We start from the raw sequence: 23,794 nt of genomic DNA on the forward strand, positions 1-23,794 counted from the left end.
TATTCTTCTTTTTTTTTTTTTCAGTGAATTCTGCTTACATTTGAAATAAGAAGATTTTGTGTGTTTGTGCAGGAGAATTCAATATATATACCTATGTTTCATCAGGATCAGGGCTGGTGCTGCAGTAAATTCAAAGCACCTCCCCTAATTTAATCAGTGAATTTGAAACCTTTAAGGACAGAATTAAATTAGGCTTTTCAAAGAGTAAAAGACTGCTCATTTTGTTGGAATTGAACTCACATTAGTAATGTATTTGACATCTCATCATCTACATACCCCCATATCCCATCAGTCAGAAGTGACAGGGTTATACTTGTCAGTATAATGAAAGATGATGAACATTTTTACCCATGAGGGTACCTTGAGCTATGATGATTTTATTTTCAGGAAAATATACTTCTCAATGAAAGAAATGAAGAATCTGTGGGATTACCAGTAAAATATATTTTTGCAATGCTCAGAAAAAAAAGAGAACAGAAATAAAATTATTCTAACACTTAATAAATTAAGAGTCTATGATTTAACAATCTGCTTTAACTTTTTGGTGAATATTCCACAGTGCCTAGAGAAGTTGTGGGTGCCCCATCCCTGGAAATATTCCAGGCCAGGTTGGATGTAGATTTAAGGAACACAGTCTAGTGGAACGCTCCAACCCTGCCAAGGCAAAGGGACTGGACGTAGATGGTCTTGAAGGTTTCTTCCAGCCCAAAGATTCTGTCTCAGGATATGATATGCTGTACCCCTTTTAGATAAATTCTGTTGCCTGAACTAGCAATTCTTCCTTTTTCTTGCAAGAGTAAATAATGGAAAGACAATTTGAAATTGACCTGAGAAAGCCTCCTGCTTAGCAAGTCAATTTAAACCCACATCACCTTTATTAGTTTAAAACTTTATTTGATGCAAGTTGCTGATAGGCATTATGGGTGTGTGGCACAGGTAAGACTTTTGGTTGTGCAGCTTCTCTGATCTGCTGCTGGTAATTGCCCATATCAATTGTTTGTTTCTGAGGAAAACAAGAAAACGTCCATCTTGGAGCACATTGTCTAGACAGAAACTGTCATGTTTCTCAGTGCTGTCAACTTTTTCCCAAAGAATTAAGGTTTTTATTTCATACACTTGATTATGTGTAACATGCAATTATTTATACGCATGTTCGTGTCTGAACTCAGATCCTTTTCAACTAGATTTTGTTCAAATCCTTTTTACAGTGATCATTTCAATAGATGCAGTCAGTAAACTAAAATAATTTCATTTTCTCATTTTAGAGTTTACAATAATTCAGTTTTGGTTTACTTCCCTATGGGTTTAGAGAACAAATCTAATGCTAGTTGATAACTGGTTTTTTTGTATATTTTTAGCATCTATTCTGGCATGTATCCCAACTGAAACAAAATAATCCCAAAATTTCTTATGAAGTTGTATCTTATTCACAGTCATCTGAAAATCAGATCTTTTTCATTTAAATTCTTAACTCAGTATTTGGGTATGCCATTTTAAGCACAAGCTTTGCAAACTATCAGTTTCCATTAACCATCAGGGTGTCTTCACTCAGTATTTTTTAAAATGTCTTTAATGAAAAACAAAACCAAACTGAAGCATAACAGAGAAGGTTCAACCTTAAAATTATGCCACATCCAAATCTTAATATTGAAATAGTCCTAAATTTAGGGGATTTTAGATATTTATTATGAAAAATAAATATAGCTAGTTCTGGGTTTGGGTTTGTTTAGGGGTTTTATAGTAAAAGTGCAAGGAAGCCCTCATCCACCTCTTCAGAGAACAGAGGTTTCCATTCACAGCAGAATGTTTATGGACATCCATTATCTGAAATATATTTAAGAGGAAAATAGTTAAAAAATTTGGTTCTACAGAAATTATAACACAAATACAAAATAATATATTTTATCAATGTCCATTCATTCTCCATTATTTTTAGGTCTATGTCATTAAATGTCTTGGCTATTTTCTCTTGTAGCTTTGTTGTTATTGCTATGTGTTATATATAACAGCAGTACCTACAATTCCATCAGGGAACTAACACTGCATTGTATTAAACGTGTCCAAGCAATTAGCTCAAAGCCTGTTTGTGTTCCAGGGAACTCATATTTCAGAATGGGGTGTGGAAAGGAAAAAATGTACAGTTACACTGTCAGGCCCAGATAGTTCCCCAAACCAGCCAGGGAACAATGGTGAATACAAAACCATGCTCATACACTAAATTAATGTCCTAAAGAATTGGTTCATTTGTTCATTAAAAACCTCTTGATGCATTTGTTTCTTAGTGAAAATTCCTACCTGTATGCAAGTGCTTTGGATGTTGATGGAATGTCTTCAACATAGAAAATCCTTAAAGGAAAGAGAAAGGAATTTTCATCTCTCTATCTCTGGACTTTTGGAGTTCAAAAAGTTTCAGAGAAGGAGGTGATTTGGTATTGTTCTGAGTCAATCTGCTCTGGCTGAGGAAATGACGAGAAGGAAACTACTTCCCTGTCTCGGGAACCATGTGGTGTTCCAAGATAAGGCAAGCACTTGCTAATTCGAGTCCAGCAGCAGGAAATGTGATACATCCATTTCCTTTCAGGCAAACAACACAGTTCCGTGGCAGCACAAAAGCTTTGCTTCTAGTGCAAAAATCTCAAAATTCAGAAAACTATTGCTCCTGTGTGGACGTACCATTCTGTATTTGCTATTTGGATGTTATGGATAGGAACAGTACTTTTACTCCAATCACATGGCCACCAAAGTTTTGGGGTAAGGATATTTTTTTTTTCCAGAATATTCCTAATGTAGATGCAGATATTTGTTGTTAATTGCCTTAAAAAAATACCTCTATATTCTTTCAAGACTCATGTTGGATGCAAAGAGTAATGAATAGATTTTGTATTTCCTGCAGTGATAAGACTGTTTTTCTGATGTTTCTTTGACAAAGTTTTATCATGTTTTTAAATGAATGAAGACAGCAGAAGCTGCCAGGGCAAAATTGATTGTTTAAAAAAGTTCATTATCGCAGTCGGTTGAGAAGGTGTCCATTGACTTCAGTCAATAGTCAGACCAGGTAGACATTCTCAACTGCTTAATGGATGTACCTACACAGCAGACATGATCTGTTTCATCTCTTGATGAAAATGGGATAGCAAAGGCTAAATGTGTTTCAACATTTGGAATAAACTCTTGTTCCTCTAGAATGAAAAGTTATTTGTAATTTGTTGTGCTGCCTTATGAGATTTTCCTTATTTTTCCTCAATGTGTATTTTGATTATTATCTATTATGGCTATTTTCTTTTACCCAAATCTGGGAATAGTTCATAAACTGAAATGTACCGTGTGAAGTGAAAATGTATATTATATTGAAATTAATGCAGGGTAATTGATTTAATCTTAAAGGATTCTGTGCAATTGCTGTGGAAAATCTTTCCCTCCAAAGATTCCTTCTGTTGCTTGCTATGTTTAATGTTAACATTTATTAGCAATTAGCTTAGAATTAATTACATATCTGGTTTTGTCTATTGTATTACTGCTATTGAGCAATGACCCCTCCAGGAATCTGAACACTATTTGAAACTAAAAAATAATATGCATCAGAATAATACAACTTCAGTTGCACAGAGGTGCCACTGGAAAAGAGTGGAAAAAAACCCCACACGAGTGGATGGAAAGAAGTCTTTTTTTTTTCTTGTCATAAGGAACAAGAATCTGTTGAATGCCATCTAGGCTTCCTGCAGTGACACATATATTTTCCTACTGAGGCACCATGAGAGAATCACTTAATTTTTGTGTCTTTAGTGTAGAGTACTGATACTCTTAAAGTACTGATATTTATCTTTGATATATACAGATTAACTGAGGAAAAATTAGAGTTATTACTGTTTCAGAGTCTTTTGTCTGGAGGTTGTCTGCTGGGCTCTGAAGAACAGCAATAATTTTTTTTACAGTGAAGATGGATGTAATTCTAAAATGGCTGTTTCAGAATAAAAACTTGCTGCATTTGACAACATAGAGCAGGACGCACCTTAGCAGACTTATTGCTGAAAGACCCAGCACCTCCTTTCATCCTCATTGCTCACCTGGCTGATCTGACACTGTACCCAGCCCTGATCATATCCCATTTTCTTAGGCTCTGACAGAAGATGAATCTCAGAAAACAGATTTTTGTGAAGAGCTTTCATGGTTCTTGAAAGGAATTACGCCTCTAAGATTTTTCTTACTTTTCTGATAGATTTTAGAGGAGTGAATATAATTTTCCCTTTGTTCTCTGTAGGCATATCATGTATGGTAGACTAGGAAGGGTGGCTGTATAGTACATGTTAGAAGATGATGACTGACATAAGCTCACTGTGTGGAAACATCACTTAAAACAATAGAAGTGTGTTTCCTGACATCCTGGAGATACATGACTTGAGGTAAAAAAAAAAATACCAAAAACCCAAACAAACTTCCACATAATAGATATAAATAAAATTTAGTTCTTTATTAAATAAGAATGCAGTGCTTGGAACTGCTTTTTTAAGACATGGCTTAAAGGCTGTTTTCTAAGCCATCCACCTGTAGTACTGGGAATGTTATTACATTACCATGATACATTCCTTCTCCCTGCATGTGTGACTTCTCAGCATCTTCCATGGACTCAGCCAAAGTGTAAACTTCAGCATATGCACAAAGGTTTGCTGAGAGAAACTAAGTTTGTGAGGAAAAAATCAGTACTGCAAAAACAGTCAAAGCAACTGTTCATAATGATATTTAATCTCTTACAATTTTATAAATCATCTATTTTCTAACAACTGGTTCCTTATGCTGGAAAATATACAGCCATCCTGTTTTCTGTAGTTGTCCAGTTTCCAATGATAATTTCACAAAATAGCTTCTTAAAAGTGACTCTAAGAATTTTAGAACAATGAACAAACTACGCTGTCCTCTGCTTACTTATGTGTGAGAACATATAAATCATTTTACAGTTGCTCCAGGCCAGTGCAAGTGTGCATTAAGCAAGCTGTGTAGAGAAAAACAAGATACAAACACCTCAATATAAGTCATTCGTTGTGAGTTGTCTAAGTAGTCTAAACACTTTTTCTCATGCAAAGATCTTAAAAAATTATAATGTTTAAAAAATCAGTACACAGTTTTTTGCAAGCTCTGTTTACAATCAGTGACAGACTGGAGAATAAATAACTGTGATACTTAGCTATGGACCTTGCAGGAATTCTTCTTTGAATTCAGATGCCACCATCATCAATCTGCAGTATTTTTGGAATGCTAAATCATGTAGTGGAGGAAAACAAAGGATGCAAAAATTGTTTTGCTGGCCTAAAATCACTTCTGCTGCAAAAAGAAAGATATTAAACTCTTCTTCTGTTTTAAATTGATGAGTTTATGATAGAAGTCCTGGCCCTGTCAGCAAATGTCCTCTATGTAATGTGTCATAAGCAAAAAATTTAGATCCCGACTCTCGCTTGGCTAGAGCTTTTTCCTACTACAGATGTTTTGCAAAGTCTTTGTAGATATCCATGTCTGTTTCAGATAAGTTGTCTGAGCTACTGCCAGGATGCAGGAGCTCATTTCTATCAGGTGCCAGCTTCTGTGAAGCTGTGTAGCTGCTGCCCAGCTTCCTTTGCAGTGGGAATCCATGGTCTGGTACTTTGGAAGAGGTAAAAAGAGAAGCACTTAAAGGCAGTCCCTGCTGAACTTCAGCACTGCTGATATCACAGTGTAACTGTAGACAGAGAGTCTGGATTTTATTTTTTATTACTAGTTTCAAAAGGAGGTTTAATAATAGCTGAGTGAGAAATTCAAGGTTTGATACCCATTCATCAACAAATAATCTCACTTTTTACTGTTTTAATATAGACTTTATTGAGATCATTTTGATTTATAAGAGTGGAAGCAAAGATGCTTCCACTTAAACCAGGAGTGCATTTCTTGTAATTCCTAAAAGCATTTTCAGTTGCACACAAGTAAATACAATAAATGTCTTCAAGACAATCCTATTTCTTCAGTATAGATAGCAATATAATTTCAGATCAGGAAATTTAATTTAAATAGTACATTTGATCAGTGTGACAGGAGCAGAGAGAAAGTGCAAGCAGATTTTAATCAACATTAACTTAGATCCCTAGACTAGCCTTCAGTCTAGTTTTACTCAAGTGTCTATTTTAAAATGAAACCTTAAAATTTAATAACTTAAAAACATTAAGGACAATTTTTCTTTTCTTGAATCAGAATCCAGGGTGTTACTTGTTTGGTGTATGGAAATAATACCATAGATCAGCTGGCTTCCAGCATTTTGGGATTGCAAACTGCTTGGCACATGCTGTAGGCATTGTTGCTTGGCTTCATAAGCTACAAATTCACCCATGTTTTTAAATATATCAAGTTTTGCCTAGTCTCTCCCTCAACCCACTGGTCTTCTCATTAAAATGTGTCTGTTTGTTTGGAAGAAGTCAGACCATGTGCTCTACTTTAAGAAATGGCATTAGGGATGTGCATATTCGAATGCCTTATGCTGTGTTTATCATGTCACTGGTGTAGCAATAATCATGGTTAAGGGCTGTGCATCACTCTCTTTGTGCACTGGAGTAATCCTTGTGAAGGGCAGCACGGACACAATCAGAAACAGCTGCTGGGCATTGCAAAGTCCAGCCTAGACAGCCATGGGATATTATTCCTCTTCTGGGATCCTTCATGAGTGGCACTCATGGCAGAGTCAAAACACAACAAAAAGCAGTGTTTCTTGACTTCCACTTGGATGTCTGTGTCAGCCCATTTCCAGCATAGCCACTGGCTGGTCTGCCCTCATTCCCTTTGTTTCCCTAGTTCACATACTGTGTACACTTTCCATTCACACCTTAGCAGCAGCAAAAAGGCTCTGGGACCTGCCCCAGCTGTCCTGCTGGAGATGTGGACACAGGAAGATTGCAGTTTGGAGCCAGCTGTGGAGCACTTGACAGCAGATGTGGCAGTGGGATCTTCTTACAGACCACTGCTGTTCTTAGTCTGATGACTGAAAAGACCAGCATCTCTGAACCAGAGTCACCCAGTGGGCCTTTATCCTGGCATTGCTAACAGGGCAGAGGATTTCAACCAGCTGACGATGCAACTCCCTTCCTGGCAGAAAGGAGGAAGTAAAGTTGTGACATAGAAACACTTACAGATGATTTACAACACTGAAGACTTTTTCTTTGTAGAGAAAACCTTCAGGGTTGAAGTGGAAAAAGAGGGAGGAAAACACAACAGAATTAGAGCTTTGGATTCAGGTGATCTATCAGCTTCAAGGATTTATTCCTGAATTGTTATTATTCTTCTCTTCAATTCTCTTTTCTCCCTTTTCAAAATCATCCCAGTGTATGCATTCCTCCTGGTATTTTAATTCATTACAATGAGCCAAAATAGTGCAAGGTGATTGCAGACACTGCATCACCTGGAGTTTTTCCTTGCAGTTTGTCTCTTTAGTTTTGTCAGTTCTCTGTGATTTGGAAAAAATGCAGTAATTTTAAAAGTGTAATCTTTGGCAGCATATCACATATCATAAGGAATTTATAGCACAAGGAATAATTTTTTTCCCAGGAGATAATCTTCGGCAGAGCCTTTGGGCTAGATCACTAATGCCTACAAAGGTTTGGAAATGGGATGTGAAAAAATGAGCTTCTTCCTTTTGAAATTATTGGAGTCAGATGACTTCAGACTTTACAGGCTCCCGTGTTGGAAGCAGCCCCAATAGGAGAACAGAGACAGGGAGAGGCAAAATGTTTTCTTTCAACCTCATCATGCAGCTCTGTTGTAGTGTTTTATGGAATAATTCCTCACAGTGTTTATCCAAAATAGTAGGACTCTCCAAAATAATAGGTATTCTTAGAAAACAGAGACCTAAAGTAATGATAGAGCCTTACAACTGGGGACAAAAAATGAAAATTGAATTCCAGTGACAACTGATATTCTGATTTTTAATTTCATTGACCTCATTGCCTTTTAGCATTTAGTTAAAATGTTATACAAACTCCAGTTGTGATTACCCAATAAGAATAAAAATTAAAAGCAAGTCAAATTCATTAATACATGGTGAATGAGAGGGAAAGGAGCAGAACGATCTAAGCAAATGTTATCAGAGGAAGGAATGAATCATATTGATCTGAAGAGATATTCCTTCAGACATTTATGAAGGAATATATCTGAGTTCTTTGGTCAGAAGCCTGTACTAAAACCTTTCCTGTATCAGAGCCAGCCATATATATATGTAAAAATGCAGTCTGCACACTGAATCTGCAGCTCCCTGTCTGGCATACACTGCCAATATCTACAGCAACCACTCTCCTGCTCAGATTTCCCAGAGTGCTTTATCAAGCACCTCTTTAGCAAGTCTGCTTAACACTTGATTCTCAGAGTTTGAATTCTGTCTCATCAGAGTTACTGATCCACAGCTCAGGACTTATCGGCAGCTTGGGATTTTACCTTGTGGTCTGTGATATTAAGGGGCTCAAACCATTGAGAAGACATTGAGTAGTGTCGATAATGATGGAGTTGATATGAGGGTTAATTGTGTGTGAACAAACCTTTCTTCCGACTCCTCACCAGTCTTTTACAAGCAAATATGTAGCTCATACTTCCAGATTTGCTATTATGAATTTCCTAGAATCATAATTCTTTATTGCTTGCCTAACTTTCCATCTTCTTAAGATTTTTCTCCTTTACTCATTCAAGATGGATCTTTTAAAAAAGGCAAAAATTTTAGATGAAGCAAACTACCTTTCTGTATTTTTATGTCTTCTAATAACAAATAGCAGTTTATCTTGCATTCCTATTTCAAAGCCAAGTGTAACTACTGATGGTAGAATAACACCTTGTTTTGGAGAGTGTATACTCCAAATGCTTTCCTCATTGTTTTATTCTAGATTCAGTCAGTGGCGTGTGAATTTGGACAACCCCATGGAGAAGTAGTCTAACATAAAATAGTCAATAATATGGAGGGATGCATTTCCTAGTTTAGTCAGAAAACTGTGAGAATTCACTCCAAGAAATGTCCAGGAAAACTGGCTGAAAAATACAGCCTTGTTTCTTAGCCCAGAAGATACTGGTCAGATGGACTAATTAGAGCATAATTTCCTCAAAGTATGTGCAAAATGTGTGAATGGTGTGAGTACATACTACAAGATACAGTGCAGACAAAAGTAGGGAATGCCTGTACACCTTTGTGTCTGTCTTATGTGGACAGACCATGTCCTTGGGGCTGCAGATTTCCAATTCTGTCAAATAAGACACCTGCAAGCATACCTGGCTTAGTGGATGTGTAGCTGTGTTGAGTAAAGGCAAGGGTGACATAAAGCCTTCTCACACTCCTCCTATGAGAAATTTTTATCAACTTCAAAATGCATTCAGACTTCTGAGCCAGGGTCTTAACATGGAGTAAAATACCTTTATTCTTCCCAAATTCACTGAGAAATTGAATTGTCTTATTTTCCTACAGACAACTTGAACTTAGAACAAGCTGGATTCCCTTAAAGATATTTTTGGAAACAGGCATAATGGAAGACGCATTTTTTGTTGGGTTTCTCGTAGAGAAGATAGATAGCATCAGAATGTTTCAGGTCCCTATTTGAAAATCAGAGATAATTTCCCTCTGCTTCTTCATGAGAGTGTTCTCAAGAGAAAAATGATTAGGTAAAATATGACACATCATCAGATAGAAAGACATCTCTGGCTTTGCAAAGGTTTCCTGTAAACACACTGATTATTTCAAGTAGATTTAGCTGAGAAGCAGGTGTACAACACACATAAAATATGATGCATTTAAACAACATTATGAAAGACAGTGAGATCTTTATTTTCATTTTTAATCCTTGAAATGCTTCCCTTCTTATTACGAGATTTAAATCTAGAGTACCTACATGTTCTCCTTCCTGGTCCTCCTTGAAATGCTACTGATGCCTCAAATTTAATAGTGAAGTCATATTTCCACATTACTTCACCAAATATTTACCTTAAATTAGTAACCTTGTTCATACAGATGAAGAACAATTGCAGTGTCCCTGTACACTGAATTTGAAGAAATCAGGACTATGAAAATCTCATACATCTCAGCGGAGTTTTTAGGATAGGGCCAGTTTTGCTTTTGTTATAAATGCCACCACACACTGGGACATTAGATAGACCCTGAGAACACAGGCAAAACCAAATAATGTCAACACCAGTAAAACTCAGCTTCACCTATATAAGAACTGAGACAGCCTTTTTTTTCCCCTCTTGGAAAGGGCTGTAGGATTGTGCATCCTCACAGGCCCAGGAGCATCAAAGTAACTTTTGCTGCATGGCTTCCAGAGCTACAGATATTTCAGTTGCTTCTTTTCCACTTCAGGTGAGATACTGATCTGCGTGACAATCCTGTGATAGAGATACAGGAAATATCACATAGGTAAATCACTTATCAAGTGATCAAGTAGTCTGATAAATAATTTAAGTATGCCAAGTAATTTGAACTAAAAACATGGTAGCCAGAAGACTTCTAGGGCAAGTGAGACCCACACACACTACCTTTCCTCTGCTTGAATCTGTTAAGATCTCTACAAGGAAGACTTTATTGTCCTATCTACCGGGTCAATTTCACCAGAAGATCTTCCTCTTTCCACTTCCCCTGAGCTGACTTGGGATGTGTCACAAGGCAGCAGCGGAGGAGCCTGGGCCAGTGACTCAAAGAGGACACAACAGCCATATAAATAGTGGTGATACTGAGAGCAATGGAAACAAGGGTGTGGAAGATAAAAGACAGCATGTGATGGTGAGGCATTAGCAATGGCAGCAACTGCATTTAAACACCAGCTCTGCAGTGCCAGCATGAGAGAAGTAAATCTTTTGTAATACTCAAGGTTCCTGGCTCCTAATCTGAAGTCCTCCAGAAATATTCTCATATGAAAAATGAAATAAATCCATGCTCTGTTATGCAATTAAAAATGAAGGCATTGCTCCTCTTCCCCTTCTCCGCTTCAAGATATCCCATGTTTCTGCTCCACCTCAGCTGTGTTTGGGAAGAGCTGATCTGTATCCAACTTTTCAGTTAGACCTCTTACGCACATGGTGGTACTGTTTGTTGGAGTGGCTGTGTCCTTTTGCCTCAAAAATCATATACTGTCTTCTGAAGGGCAAGAATTATTAAAAAAATCTGAAAATTAATATCACTATGTGTATTTTTCTATCAGATAAAACATTTGATTAATAAATTAAAGCTTTCCCTTCTATTACTGAATCAAAGGGGACCATAAGAATAGTCAGATATTGAGAAAGCCTGACTGAGAGAGGCTTAGACTGAAAAAGTTAATATGTAAATGCATTCCAAGATCTTATGTGCAAGTCTGTCAGAGAGATAAAAGTAGATACTAATGAGGAACTTATTTTTTTCTTTGTCCTTATTCTGGCAAGCCCAAAGAAAAGAGCATTATTATTGTAGTTGGATGAAAGCAACAAACTATGTCACAAACACAAGAGACCAGTCTTATTCTTGTATTCTGTCTTTTTGGAGTATGATTTCTTTTAAAGTCAGTCTGTCATCCTCAGGCTGCGTTTTGTGGCACCCTAATTACTGCTTTTCTGCTTTACCCACCCCAATTGATTACCCCAATGTATTACAACCATTGATTTATCAGATGTTTTGCCATATTTAGCAGGAAGGACACAAACCTGAGGTAGTACAAAGAAACGGAAAAGTTTTTTCAGAGTATTATTTAAATAATAATCAAGCACACAGCATGCACACATTTTAGCAATTTTACCTACATTATTGATTAATTATATGGTGCTACTTGTTGTTACATGGTCTGCCAGAGGCATCATTCTTTGTCCACCAAATGCAGAAATCTGATCTATAGGAAACAAAGCCTACTTCCTCCTTCAAGCACTACACCAGGGAATGTTTTGGAATGTGAAGTAACCAAATATAACCAAATATAACCAAACATAACCAAAGCAACTTAGGGCTCTGTTTTCTCCCCAGGACAAACGCCCTGAAGCTGCATGGTCACTTGCTGGAGCCTAAGAGTGTTCATACTCACAATTTCTGGTCAGCACACTGTGGGTGCCATGGTTCTGCCTCAGTTCTTCTTGCACAACTTATTGAAGGAAAATGCTCTGTATTTATACACAATTTCCCATTTTACTGTTGTAATTTATTTTAAACTGGAGTAAAATGAGTTTATAATATTTGTTAAAATCTTTCTGAGCAAAATGACTGGTTGTGTGTGGTACCACCTCCCTTATACAGAAGATTAATCTGAAGCATGGAGGGGGAATGAAATGATGAAATGTCCAAAATCAAAAAAGAAGAGCACAAGGCAAAATCAAGGCTCAAGACTGAATCTTTTTCTTACTAAGATTATTTTCATTTAATAGCCATATCCTTTTGTCTGGAAAAAAAAAATAAAAGAAAATTTTAAAATAGTCAGAAAATACTATCAACATCTATCAACAATGTAATTTTCCCCTGGTTTTCGAAGAGGAAGTTTCACTTATACAAAAATGTACTTATTCTGATTTTGAAACATATTATACTTCTTGTACTGAAGTTTGCACCAAGCAATCTGAAAATATTCTTCTAACACAATTTATTCCCTTCTACTTGAAGAGGCAGGAAATACATTAATTTGATTTTCACATATTGAAAATGAGACAATCGTATTTTAAGATTTATCTGTTAAATGACCACAACTGAAATTCCATCAATGATACAAATATATACAGCATTGTTGTGAAATAGCATCTGGGAAATTTTCAGCAAAATAAATGGAGGAGAAAAAAATAGTTTGTTTAATATAATATATAAACTTCTTTGGGCTTTGACAAATGCTTGCTGAAGGAAAGAGCCAAGGCAGTTTCTGTTTCTCAATAGAGGCCTCTGCCTTGCTTCTCTGGCATCATATTTGCAGAAGAAAATTAATTCTCTGTTTTGGACATTTACACTCACAATCCAGCATCAAAAACAATCCAGAATCCACAACACACACTTATGACATGTTTCACCATTTGAGTGACATCTGTTAATTTTAAACCTTTTGTTTTTAAAAATTGTGTTACACCAATACCATCTCTCTGTTATCTAGGGTAATGGAAGATGAATCAACCAAGCACACACACGTGGCTTCTGTGGGAAGTGCATAAGTTATGCAGGCACAACATAAACAAAGAAGGAAGCCATTGATGGCCCTGTTAATTGAAAAGTGTGGGAATCTCTGGGCAAGCAGGACCTGGGCCAGCCTGGTGCAAATACAACCTCCCAGACACCACTGGCTCATGTGAGACAAGCACAACATCCCACTTCACACTGAGTCTCCAGCCTGGATCATTTGTCCTGGGTCAAGAAGAATTGACTAATACTGATCAGTGAACTATTCATGCTGTAAGAAATTACATCAGCATTTCTTAGCTTGTGGTTGCACAGATTGTTTATGACTGCTACTTAATTGGATCTCCTAGCCCACATATAGATATAGACATATAGATATATAATATAGATATTCATAGAAACACTTGGTACACTCTCCCAAACAGATTGATGTTCACCCAGGAAGTACTGGGACAAAGAAAGATTGGTTTTTTAACCTCAGGTAAGTAACTGAAGAGTACAGTACTACCACACATAAGCATACCTCTGTGTCCTCAAAATGCTCACTATTACACCTGTTTCCAGAGGAAGACGTGCAGCAGGAGATTTTTTTGCATTACTGGATGTAGGTCAGGTATTACTGTAGTGAAAAAGAAAATACCGATCACTATGCCTGCTCCTTGAATACTTGTTTATTGGATACTTTAGAAAAGTATTCAGCAAAGTTCACAAATGACTCTTCCTTCCATGCTTTGGTTTTGTACATCTTTTTAAATTTTCACCTGAAGAAGGTCCTTATTTTAGCAATCTCAAAAAATAATGAGATTGTAAATAGAGCAGTAAGCAGTATTTTCAATGACGCCTATTTTTGAACAAGTAATGCAGAAGTTAGCTGTCAGCAGAGCACACTGTGGAAGTATTCCAAAAGCAGTATGTTATGAGTGAGAAAGGACTCCTTTGGAGAAACTTCAGAGTTTTGAGCCTCAGTAGATTTCCTTCAGCTTCTGCCAAGACACAGTGCTGCACTAGTTTCATTAATTTTATCTACGTTAATCACAAAATCATAGAATGGTTTGGATTGGAAGGGAATTTAAAGATAATCTAGTTCCAACTTCTCTGCCATAGGAAGGGTTACCTTCCAATACCTTGGTAAATACATGATGTGCCTTCAAAAGGGAAAGTAAGAGTTATGGAACTGTAAAGAGGAGATTGCTCCTCTCCTGGGAAACAGGGAAACAGATGAGCAGGTTGCAGAGGGAGAGGGAGAGAGATTGTGCTGCCAAAAGCAAGGAGCAGAAACAAGGTCTTGCCTCTCAGGTGACAGAAGAGGCTGGAACCTCAGAGGCACATGTGCAGAGCTTTCAGCACTACTGCAAGCACTGCCTTGGATAGGATGCACTGAGAAGGCTGAAATGCCACTTTTCTTTTCTAGTATAGCTCGTGCTTCAGGGCACTCAGAGTGTGCTTTCTCACTCTGAATCTTTTAAAATATTCTTCTCTATATTCTTATAAGACTTGTGCTTCCAGTATATTTTCTGGGTATTGTGGGTTCTTAAAGTAAGAACAAGCTCCACCTGAAGCTGTATCTGGGTCAGGCACTGACAATAGAATTACTGTGGTGAGAATTAACATGTTTTCTATGTATTCCTCACCCCACATTCTTCCCAATAACCCCTTCAGATCCTTGTGCTATGTTCCTCCTCTGGATGTCTTCTGTTTTCTCAAGTCTAGGCTACATAGTTCAGATTTCATCCTTAATTTTAAGAGTTTTAGAAAATACTGGTTGATTTTAAGGTCTGTTCATATATGAGATTACTTATTCTCAGGTGTAAATTATTTTAATCAATTAAGTAATAAGTATAATGTCATATAGTGCTGTGTCAGATTGTGATTTAGTGCTTGATTTAGGTTTATGCAGAGGCCATACAGCTTAGCTGTGCTTTTGTGAGCTGGGTAAGAATGTCTGGCCAGAGGATTGCTTGCTACATATGTGGAAATGATCCAATTCTATTACTGCTTTTGTTATGCATTAGGAATCACAATGAAACCTCATAGTAACAAAGTATGCCTGGAGGAATCTTTGCTTTGTTTTACATAGTTGTGCCAAAGGCATTAAATTAAACATGCTGACATCTCTATCTTAGATGTTTCCTTCTGATTTTTGCAATTACTCTTTATTTGTCATTCCAGTAAAAATCAACTGCCAGTAATATCAAGGGAACATCATTAATTCTGAGTTGGTTTGTGGGATATTGAGATGGCATATTCCACTCCTCTGGCTTTTTATCACAATGAATCATATTAGTAATCAAAGCAAACGTACCCTGGTCCATGAAGATCATTCTGGATATCACTGTGGATGTCAAGAAAGATGAATTTAAGAATAGACTTAGCCTAATGCTCCTTCATGATCACAGATATTTGCATCAAGGTACAAAACTGTGCAAGCTTTACATCTTTAAACTTCTGAACACTTTTGCTGTGACTTGGTTTACTTCACTTTAAAAGCCGCTGCAAAATATTAGTCCTAAGTGTTTATGGTGATGAAATTCAGATTTTTTCTGGTTTTTGAGGTACTAAGAACGTCTCTGTAATCTTCCAATGCTATCGTTTCTCGATAGCTTTTTCTGGCTCCCTGTTTTGCTAGAATGAAGGTGGTTTCTGCATAGTTTCAAATTCCAGCATCAATTTCCAGCAGAGGGCAATGTTGTTCCTAGATAGGTTCCTCATTTGTGAAGTTAACCCTCTCACGAATAACCAGCCCCTCTGCATTTCAAAAGGAGTATTAATCCAAAAGCACGGACTACCTTTTTTTATTTTTTTTTTTCAACTTGTCATTTAATTAATAATTTTTCTGGTGCTCCTGGAGGCCATTCGCTTACTGATCGAAGAACATCTTAGAAACTGCACAAAGTTATGTCAGTGTGGACCTTGAGCTGTCATTTGTTCTACCTTCTGTTTTCAAGACAGGATTAACAGGATTGACTGATGTTGCTTTTTAAAATCTTTAGTGGGGGTGGATGCACTGGATGCCTGGATTATCTATGCTAGTTCTTACCTGTTCTCATAGTCAGAAACAGATTTTTAATTTCCTTTGCTTTATTTTAAACCCAACACTTCTTATTTTATCTGCTGTGGACATAAAAAAAAACATGTTATTAGGTGAAGTGGGAGAATTACTCTCTGTTGCTGTAGAAAAGAATTTTGCAGTAGCACAGGTTGAATAAACCATCCCTTTAGCAAGTTTGTGTCTGAATGCAGAGCTCTGATATTTCTGGCAGCAACTCTCTCTCACTTATTAGTTCTTATGTCCTGCACAGTCTGCTTTGTTTCAGCTTATTTTTCCCTACAGATTCTGTTTTCTGGACAGCACAACTACCTGAACCAATTTGTGCTGCAGCCTGTCACTCACTCATCTTAGAAGAGTCATGTGTGAAGTTTCTTGAAGTTTTGCCATGACTAAGATCACAGCTGGTTGATATTACGCAGCAACTGATTCATCCACCCAGCTGAATCATGGACTGCCTACAAATGATTAATGAGAGGCTGTTTTGGTAACACAATTAGTGGCAATTGGGAAGATAGTAATATCAACACTTGTCAGATATAAAGAAATTGCTTTTTTGAGCTCAGCATGACAACAGTAGCACGGGAGTTGGCTGCTGATACTAGCCCCAGCTTTGAAATGATTTCTTGGAACTGGTAGAACCAACATGAAATTTCTAGTATTGCTAATCACCTCAAGCCTTGTGTGGTGGGAAGAAGTGGTGGCTCTTTGGGCCCCAGGTGTACTTCATTTCCAAACTCACTGCCTGGGATACATCAGGATGAGTAGCTGCAGCCTGTCCAGCTTAGAGATGTTCATTTGGTATTGTTGAGGAATTTGTTCAGTGCAGGTAGCTCGGGGTCCAGCTGCAGGGCCAGCTGCAGGTTGTGTTCAGGGGGTCAGGAGGCTGAACCCAAGGCAAGAGCCTGTGACCTGCTGACCCTTTGCTTAAAAAAGGGCCCAGGGACCTGTGGACCTGCCATGGGAGCGGACACTTGGACTCTTGGAGACCGAAGGAGCCAAGCACCCCAGATTTTCCCACCCCTACACTGTGAGGGGATAAAAGCCTAGAGATTCCTTTATTCTGCGTCCCTTCTTAGAGGCTCAAGTTGTTGTTTTGTTATTTTGTTATTGCACCATGATTAAATGATTTTTAGGGTCTAGAGTTCTGAGACTGTGCTGTCTCAGAACAGGGATGTCAGGGGTGGAACTGGTGAGGAAACCTGGTCTGACTGTGTGGGCTGGGGTGTGTAGCTGTGAAAGGGCTTCTGTCCCAGCTCTGTTACTGCCAGAGTGGCTCCTGGCTGGTCAGATAGGGAGGTGTTCTTAACACTGGAGCTGTTAGGAAGTTGCTGTGAGTTTGTTCAAGCTCTGATGAACCCTGGCTGCTCCAGTCTGGTTTTGCACAGAAGAGACTGCATTATGATCCTCTGCTAATGACAGATGAACCTCGCTTGAAACCTGAGACTCCTCAAAAATAGTGTCTGAACCATTGTAACTACCAGGCTCATAGATTTGTAATATGTAGAATGCAATTCATGCTTTAGTACACTAGCTGGTGCTCTAAACTAAGCTGTGCAATGGATGTATAAATATGAATTCCCGTACTGGTTTGCATGTGTTTTATACCTGCTTTGGTCAGCGAGCTTTCATTTTGGGGAAAGATCATCTCGGTAAAAAAAAGGCTGAGCTGATTTTTTCATGATTGAAATCAAACCCTCTACTAGTTACCAAGACTTTTCAGCTTTGGGTCAAGGCAAGCTGAAGTTGATGCAAATGTGTGTGCTTGTAGGGAGAGGAATGCTTACCAACTTAAACAAGTTTTGAGTAACTGGCATATAATATCACATAAAGGAGAGATAGCTAGCAAAAATGCGAGAAGGAAGGAAATAGAATGAAAATAAATTTAAAATTCTAGATTTTTATTTTAAAGTATAAAAATAACTCTCTTCCACTATATGTCACAGTGATATGCACTGATACTTCTTGTTGCTAGTACAGCTGAAATCAATAAGCTTGTGTGTTTTACCTCTGAGCTTGCTGGAGTCCCCATGGAATAAAAGCTGCATGTCAGATGCACAATGTCTCATGCTAGTTTGGGGCAGGTGGAAAAAAAGAAAAATAGGAACATTACTCTCAGACATTTAAGTAAATGAACAGAGTCTTGCTCTAATGTAGTATAAGTAAAATGTCTCTATAGAATGCTCAGTTTAAATGCTGAAAAATTACATTCATGTGTGACAAGCTACCTTACCACTTCTAATAACTTTAAAATAAAACTTCTGTTGTGATCTAGGAATGACACTCCACATTTTAGTGACCCCACACCCCCCACCAAGGCTCTTCCAAACCAGACTCCATTAGCTCACTCTCCAAAGCCTTCCCCTTCCAATTTCCTCCCCAGGGGTGGAGCTGAGAATTGGATGTATAGAATGGTGAAAAGTGAGATTAGAACAATTTACTAGAAACAGCAATGACATAGGAAAACAAACAGTAACACCAGCAATAGTAACAACAAAAGTATACAAAAAGTGGGTGATTTGCATGTAAAAAAACCAAAACCTTGGTGCAACATGGCATGAGCTGCAGACAATGAACTAACAGGTTCCCTACCATGGGTAGAGAACCTGTTTTTTGTCCCACCTGAAGCCACACCCTTCTTCCTGGAAGTGAGTTCCTTATTTCCACCCTATGAGATGGCAGGGAATAGCACCCTGGAGTGCCCATACAGCTCCAAGCTTTGCTCCCTCATGGCTGTTGTGAAAAAATTAGTTCCATGCTGGCCAAAACCAAGACAACTGCCTAATTATTACTCTTTGAATAAAACAAAAACAACACGATAACAATAACAACAAAAATTAACAGCTCTAAAACATAATGATTGCAATTATTGGAAGGTCACCCACTAGAAACCAAATCAGGTGTGTAGGTATCATCTCAGCCTGTGGTGTTTTCTGACTTCTTGTGCTTAGCAATAAAATGAGCATGACAGATACTTGGAAAGGTGAGTGGTTCTTTGTTAGCTAATATTGGCAAAGATGCAGTTCAAATTCATTGTGTGTCCACAGCTTGACCAAAAGAGTCTCTTTGATTTCTCTTTCCCTTGCATTCAGTACTTTCTCCTGTCTTCCTCCACCTCACCCTGGTTCATGCTCTGATATGCTCTCATTGAGGGTGCTGCTTGCATGATTTTGAAAGGTACTACTCTCCCATCATGGCTGGCTGTAAAGTTTTCCAAAGTATGTATTTGTGAGCATGGAGGAAGGAAGATCCTGTGCCCACCTTAATTTTACACCTTGGGGAACTTACCATAAGGGTATAGGAAATATACAAGTCCCAAGGATTTCATGAGGTCAAGGAACAAAGTCCTATTGTAGCTCATTGCAGCCAGAGCTGAGGGCAAGAGAGAGATTCCTCAGGAAAATGAATCCCAACACAAGTGTGTTTTGAATTCAAAGGGATGGCTGATGTGGTCCATAAAATGAAAGAAAATGAAACTCACAGAAGTAAAAGGTTGTCCTCGTATGTCTGCAAGCATCCTGCAAGCTTACATAATAGAAGCAGGATGCTCTATCACAAAAAGCAAATCTATTTTATTAAAATTTTGGGTATTTCAGAGACTGATGCATGTAGGTAGGGATGATATTGCTATTTTTCAGTGAGGTAAACCCAAAGGGAGGAAGAAGAGAACACTTCTGACAAGACTTGCTGATTGCTATGAGCCCACCTTTGGTTGACCCTGCTTCAGATGTCCAGGACAGATGGGAAAAAAAATTTCAGGCCCCAGTACTAGAAAAAACATCTTATCATCACATGTTACTAATGTAATGATCAAATTGTGTCTAAATTTCTCCAGTGTGGATTCTGTCAAGAAACAAGCACTTGCCAGAGGTTATCAATTTGATAGGATATATGCTATCACTTAATATATATAGTTCATGGAAAGTTATGAAATTTTTAAAGAAAGCTTCAATGACCAAGAAAATGATCATTGCAATAATCCCCTGTACAAGCCTGTAGCACCACATTTCTGTAACACTGTGTGCAGAAACTAGAGAGGAGGAAACAGAGAGACTTCAAAGCAAATTGCCTGATCTGGATAGACATTGGGCTGACAAATGTGCTGACTTGGTGTTCAGATCTGAGGGTAACATTAAGAAGTTATGGGTGTTACTGTGGGTTCTGAAATGCCAACCTTTTTTGTATGGTCTTGTTGGAAGTCTCACAGATAGAAAGGCAAAGTGGCTAATATATCCAATTGCTTTTTTACCTTAGCCTTTCATTTGTGGCTTTGTTCCTCAAAGTCTGTCCTGCGCTGTTATAAAAGTCTTTGTTCTTCACCTCAGCTGGTGTTTCAGATGAGAGTGGAGAATTGACTGAGGTGAGCCATCAAATCTTTTCCTTATGGCAGAATCACATGAAGCAGGCAGTGTGAGCATACACATCAAAACATATTTAGGGGACTGGGCCCTGGGTAGCTGTTGTTATTAGCAGCATCCCTAACTTATCCCCAGATCTTTCTTTTTACTGTTTTCCTTAAAAGCAGAGGACAGAATGACAGGCACAGCTCTCAGGAAACCACAAGTTATTACAATGGCCCCTTGGGAGACACTTTGTATCAGTGTCATTCTGACTCCCCCGAAGGCTAGTTCTGCTCTGGCACTGCCCAGATTAAGGAAGAGAAAAACGATTTGGTGGAGGCCAGCTGTTCCACTCAAAATCCCAGGTGCAGCAAGTCCCACTCTGCCTTTGATCTTTTTCTCTGTTTGATAATATTTTCTCCAATGTACCTCAGGGCTATGATTGTTGGACATTCTAAAAAGGAAATCAATGGCCATAGATTTACAATTCTACAATATAAAGTTTTAGAACAGAATTACATTTCTGTGAAATTCATCCTCTGCAGGGAATGAGCAAAGAACAAGTTTCGCCCAATAGTGACCCACAGTTCCAACTGAAGTCAGTGACATTTTGGGGAAAGAAAAAAATGAAAAGTCTGTAACCAATGGCTCTAGTGATATTTATGTTATAAGAACCAAGGGGGTTAAATGTAGGTCCAAACAGAAAAGAGAGCATATGGAGTCCTAGCAACTGAAATAGTGTAAACCCAGCTGTGCTTCATCAGGGAATAATTTGACCCTCGATTTTTCCATCATATATGGAGATAGAGAAATAAAAGAACTAAACAAGTTAAAGAAAATGACGCCATTGTCCAAAGGGATAATTGTCTGTGCTGTACCTCCAGCACAGGGAACAGCACGTGGGAAGCACTGAAGAGCTGCACTCAATACTTTAGTCAATTCCTTTATCTCCTTTTAACAGTGTGAAACTCTGGTTAGATTGTGCAGGTGGTGAAAATCATGACTCAAGGGATACAGGGACAAATCCTCACCATGGTGCATGGCAACCCCAGAGCCAGGTACACTTGTGCTGCTTGCTGTGCTTCTGCTTACGCTGGAGGCTGCTGGGCCCTGTGGAGATCCCCTTTGCCAGCTGAGAGCCCAAAGAGTTGCAGGGATATCTGGTGGCAGCACAGAGCCCTGTGCCTGGGGGATTCCTCAGCAGCCTCAAATATAACCCAACTAGTATTTGAGCTGAAGTGCAGAAGAAATGAGCACAAGCAAGGATTATTTCTTGCTCCATTTTCCCATAGCCATGCAGGGACAGCAGTAGTGCGTGGGAAGTGCTGTCTTCAGGACTCCCCCTGGGATTTATTCAACTGGATGTCACCAAGTCCTGGCTCTCCCTTTCCACCTTTGGGAGTATGAGTAGGAACTTGCAGTAACAGAATGTATTCAATCTATTGAAATGGCATAATAAGCTATTCCTGACCAAAAGGGGCACAGTAAGTCCTGCTGTGCCTGTAAAGATGTTTTATAAAGGGCAGAATCACACTGAGCTTGTGAGAAGAAGGCTGCTTATAAGTGATCTGATCTGAATCCAAGAGTTGCAGTGCAGGATGATGCCTGTGGGTTCGTGCAAAGAGCAGACCGAGCAGTCACCCTTTGTCTTTAGTGTGTCCAGTCAAAAGTTTTTGAGTTGTAGAAATGAGAGCTTAAAGAAAATTTGTCTTTTATGGTCAAGTCTGATCTGTCTTGGAATTGCAGGACACCAAAGTGTTCCTGAGAGGGAGCAGTCCCCTGAAACAATATCCAATGCATTATTCTTGCCAGTCTTTATTTGAAAAGGATAATGTTATAAGCCTACCTGAAAGCAGAGGTTAAGGCCAGGAACAGTAGGATTGTGAGCCTTCCAAGTATGAATCACATCACGAGCAATTTTTCCCTGAAGGGAAAAAAGTAAGAAGGTAGATAAGGAAGAAAACAATGACTGCTTCTTAAAGTGCAATTAACTAATAAACATGTACATTTCTTCTACTGGAAGTGAAGATAATGTTTCTTTCCCCTTTCCTGAAGTGTCTTGTCCTAAGTTAAGGGCTGACTTAAAATAATTTGTTCCAGGATGCCAGTACTGAGCCTCTGTCTGCAAGCCAGTCCTGCCTGGCACCTCTCCTCCCTCTTCATGGTGTGCTGGCTGCTCTCCATAGCCATCACTCAGCCTGCTCACTCTCCTTGCATCTTCAGCACCTGTTTTGGCCACGTCCCACAACTCAGATGCACTGTCATTATTATAGGGTTTGGGAATGACTGTACAGCACCATAAATTCAGGGGAAACTCTTTAGCAGCTGCTAGAAAATTCTAAGCCTAGTCTCAGCTTGCATTTTCTGGCCTCTAATGTCTGCATCCCAGTCCTGGAGTTAATACCTTCTGTCTGGCACAGTGTTATTGGGCCTGCTCCTCAGTATGCTCTAGGACTTACTCACCTTCCTCTACCTAATGAATACATTTTGCTTTTTCACAAAAATGCTTCACAAATATGAAAGAACAGTACAGACAGAACAAACACGTTTCAAGGTGTCCCATGGATGTTTTTTTGCTTATTCCCTCTTTGCTCCACCAGTTGTCAACATAGTGTTCCTTCTTGTTTTAGATCCAAGTCCCTCTTGAATTTTGAGAGGATCTATAAAGGTTTTGCATTTATTTCAGGCCTTATCCAGGATTACAAGTATATCTCTGGACTTTTTACAACAGCAATAATGCTGGTGCTCAGTTGCAAACTGAGTAAAGTTTTTCTGAAGTAACTGTCCTCTTCTTGGAAATATACAAAGAAAAATCACATCTCTCCCTCCTGTGAGACTATGTGTGAGAGAAAACAATCCTAGCCATCGGTTTTGTTTTTCTGTTTGTTTTTATCTTAGATCTTGTAGGCCTTGAAAACATTTCTAAAAGAGTTAGAAATTTACTTTTCTTAATGGCAGATTAACCAATCATTAAATTTGTCATTGGGGATGGGAAATATTCAAGAGACTTAGTATTACAAATGGTTATCTCTGACCATAATGATTTAGGATGTAGTCATTTACATTACTTACTGTGAGGATTTAAACTGTTACTCAGCAGTAAAAGGCTGAGAAGTTCTGTCATGTTGTAATAAATACTGAGTTTACTCCACTAAAAACATGGCAGAGGGGACATCGCTGTTTTAATAGGTGAGTTTGCAAACACGTACACACAAAATGTAAAGGTCTGTAACCAGGATAAGTCTGCACAAATACACACCTTCTATTGCCCAGAGAAGGAAACACTTGGCAGTTTTATAACACTTGGAGCTGGTG

The 23,794-nt window shown here is 38.5% G+C and overlaps 1 protein-coding gene across 1 annotated transcript in view; it reads left to right on the plus strand.

Annotated features, from left to right (window-relative positions):
• Positions 1–2,564: 2,564 nt before the first annotated feature.
• The window catches only part of MYCT1 (MYC target 1), a 28,257-nt gene continuing 7,027 nt past the window's right edge, over positions 2,565–23,794 (plus strand). The window contains exon 1 of the mRNA XM_064413356.1: positions 2,565–2,751. Coding sequence (XP_064269426.1) covers positions 2,700–2,751 — 52 coding nt within the window. The 5' untranslated portion in view covers positions 2,565–2,699. The remainder of the gene's footprint in view (positions 2,752–23,794) is intronic.

The sequence above is a fragment of the Passer domesticus genome, chromosome 3 (genome assembly GCF_036417665.1).
Source record: "Passer domesticus isolate bPasDom1 chromosome 3, bPasDom1.hap1, whole genome shotgun sequence".
NCBI lineage: Eukaryota > Metazoa > Chordata > Aves > Passeriformes > Passeridae > Passer > Passer domesticus.